This window comes from Frankliniella occidentalis, unplaced genomic scaffold (assembly GCF_000697945.3).
Source record: "Frankliniella occidentalis isolate FOCC.00 unplaced genomic scaffold, Focc_3.1 Scaffold3398, whole genome shotgun sequence".
Lineage (NCBI taxonomy): Eukaryota > Metazoa > Arthropoda > Insecta > Thysanoptera > Thripidae > Frankliniella > Frankliniella occidentalis.
The window spans coordinates 2,192-4,029 of NW_026270458.1; the positions used below are offsets into that span (position 1 = coordinate 2,192).

Genomic DNA, 1,838 nt, shown 5'->3' on the forward strand with positions numbered 1-1,838 from the left:
GGGGGGGGGTCGAACACACCGCCCAAAAGCGAGACTCAATTATGTGTGGCTTACCAACTCGACTTCTTTTTAGCCCGCCCTCTTCTGCTTTTTGTACTTAACGGGTGACCCGGGAAAGCGCAATTGTAAGTCTTGAAAGCCTTTGCCAAGCCGCTGCGCACGCGGCCCCCTCGCGAACCCCTGCTAGGTAGGCAACGCCGAGACAGCCGTGTACAGCGCACGAGATGTTGCCTACCCGGCAGGCGCTCGCACCCTCGCAACGTTTCGTTCCCACGCGGACGGAAACGAAAGGGCAGCTGCGACGTGGACGCGGGGGACTTTCGCTGCCGAGAGAATGATTTCACTGCAAGCTTGTATCATCCCGAGTGCCCCTCGGAGCCGGCACCGGGGGCACCAATAAGGCCGCGATAAGCTGGGACCGAGTGCAGCAACGACATATTTTGAAACGACGCGATGATAAAACGGGACTGCATTGTCTGCCTTTAAGTGCCGCCTCCATCGGTCCCGGCGAGTAGGAAACGCAAGGAAATGAGCAATCTGCTGTTCTGTTGGCAAATCGGACGTGAATGTTGATGCCGTCTGCCGCGGCCGCAGCTGTTTACTGACGCGCTAGGGTCTCGGGGTGTCCAAGCAGACTACGCAACTCCCGGAACTTACCCTCGCGTCCCCTAGGACTAGGCTGGATGTGCTTGATCTAACTTCCTGCTCCTCGCGTCCGTCCGTAGGCTGCAGCAGACGGCCGCCATGTCGCTCAAGTCGCGGGGCTCAAAGGACAGCGCTGACGCGGTGCCCCTGCGGGAGGCCGGTGAGGCCGATGGCGGCGCCGACGACAAGCCCGCCGCCGGCGACGACGCCATCTGCCTCAAGGCCAAGATGTCGCTGCTCAACGGCATCACCGTCATCGTAGGCTCCATCATCGGGTCGGGCATCTTCGTCTCGCCGACCGGCGTGCTCAAGGAGACGGGCTCCGTGAACCTGGCGCTCGTCGTGTGGGTCGTGTCGGGCATCTTCTCCATGGTGAGTAGGAAGCGCCGCGGCGGTGCCACCCGGGCTGCGTCGCCCTTGCTCACCTTGCCCCTCTGTCCGCAGGTGGGCGCGTACTGCTACGCAGAGCTGGGCTGCATGATCCGTAAGTCGGGCGCGGACTACGCCTACATCATGGAGACGTTCGGGCCCTTCATGGCCTTCATCCGGCTGTGGATCGAGTGCATGATCGTGCGGCCGTGCTCGCAGGCCATCGTGGCGCTCACCTTCTCCGTGTACGTGCTCAAGCCCTTCTACCCGGACTGCACGCCGCCGGACGAGTCTGTGCGCCTGCTCGCCGTGTGCTGCATCAGTGAGTAACCCTCCCTTTACTGCGCCGTCCCGGAGCCCTTCCCCGTCCCCACACCACTTCCTACCCCCCGAACTTCCGGGCCGACAAGGGGGAAGAGAAAGAACCAGCTCCTGCGCACCCAAGAGAGGATCTTCATCCGGGGGATGCTGGGCTGGGCGGAGGGGGAGCCAGGGAGCTCTCCTCTCTCGGTGCGTCTCTGCGCATGCGCAACTGTGTCGCGGTTTTGCCTACTCGCTCAAGCCGCATCTGGGGGGTAGTCAGTATAGGGAGTAGGCAAACCTGCCACATTGTACCGGGTGTTGCATAAAAGACACAGGTGCGGGCGGGTTTGCCTACCCAAGGGGCTATGGCGCCTTACGGGCAGAGCGGGTAGGCAAACCCGCCCGCAGCTAAGTCTTTTATGCAACACCCGGTACAGCGCGGGCGAATACCCAGTGTACGAGGGGGTTTTCACTTCTGAAATACCGTGTACACCAAATGAGGTATTTCACAGGTATTTCAC

The 1,838-nt window shown here is 61.6% G+C and overlaps 2 protein-coding genes across 2 annotated transcripts in view; one reads left to right on the top strand and one right to left on the bottom strand.

Moving 5' to 3' along the window:
- LOC127752050 (uncharacterized) overlaps nt 1–429 on the bottom strand; it is a gene marked incomplete at its 3' end in the record, with an annotated part of 2,600 nt that extends 2,171 nt beyond the window's left edge. The window contains exon 1 of the mRNA XM_052276563.1: nt 55–429. The remainder of the gene's footprint in view (nt 1–54) is intronic.
- LOC127752051 (putative L-type amino acid transporter 1-like protein MLAS) overlaps nt 1–1,336 on the top strand; it is a gene marked incomplete at its 3' end in the record, with an annotated part of 3,047 nt that extends 1,711 nt beyond the window's left edge. The window contains exons 2-3 of the mRNA XM_052276564.1: nt 726–1,017; nt 1,090–1,336. Of these exons, the coding sequence (XP_052132524.1) occupies nt 745–1,017; nt 1,090–1,336 (520 nt within the window). The remainder of the gene's footprint in view (nt 1–725; nt 1,018–1,089) is intronic.
- Nucleotides 1,337–1,838: the final 502 nt, after the last annotated feature.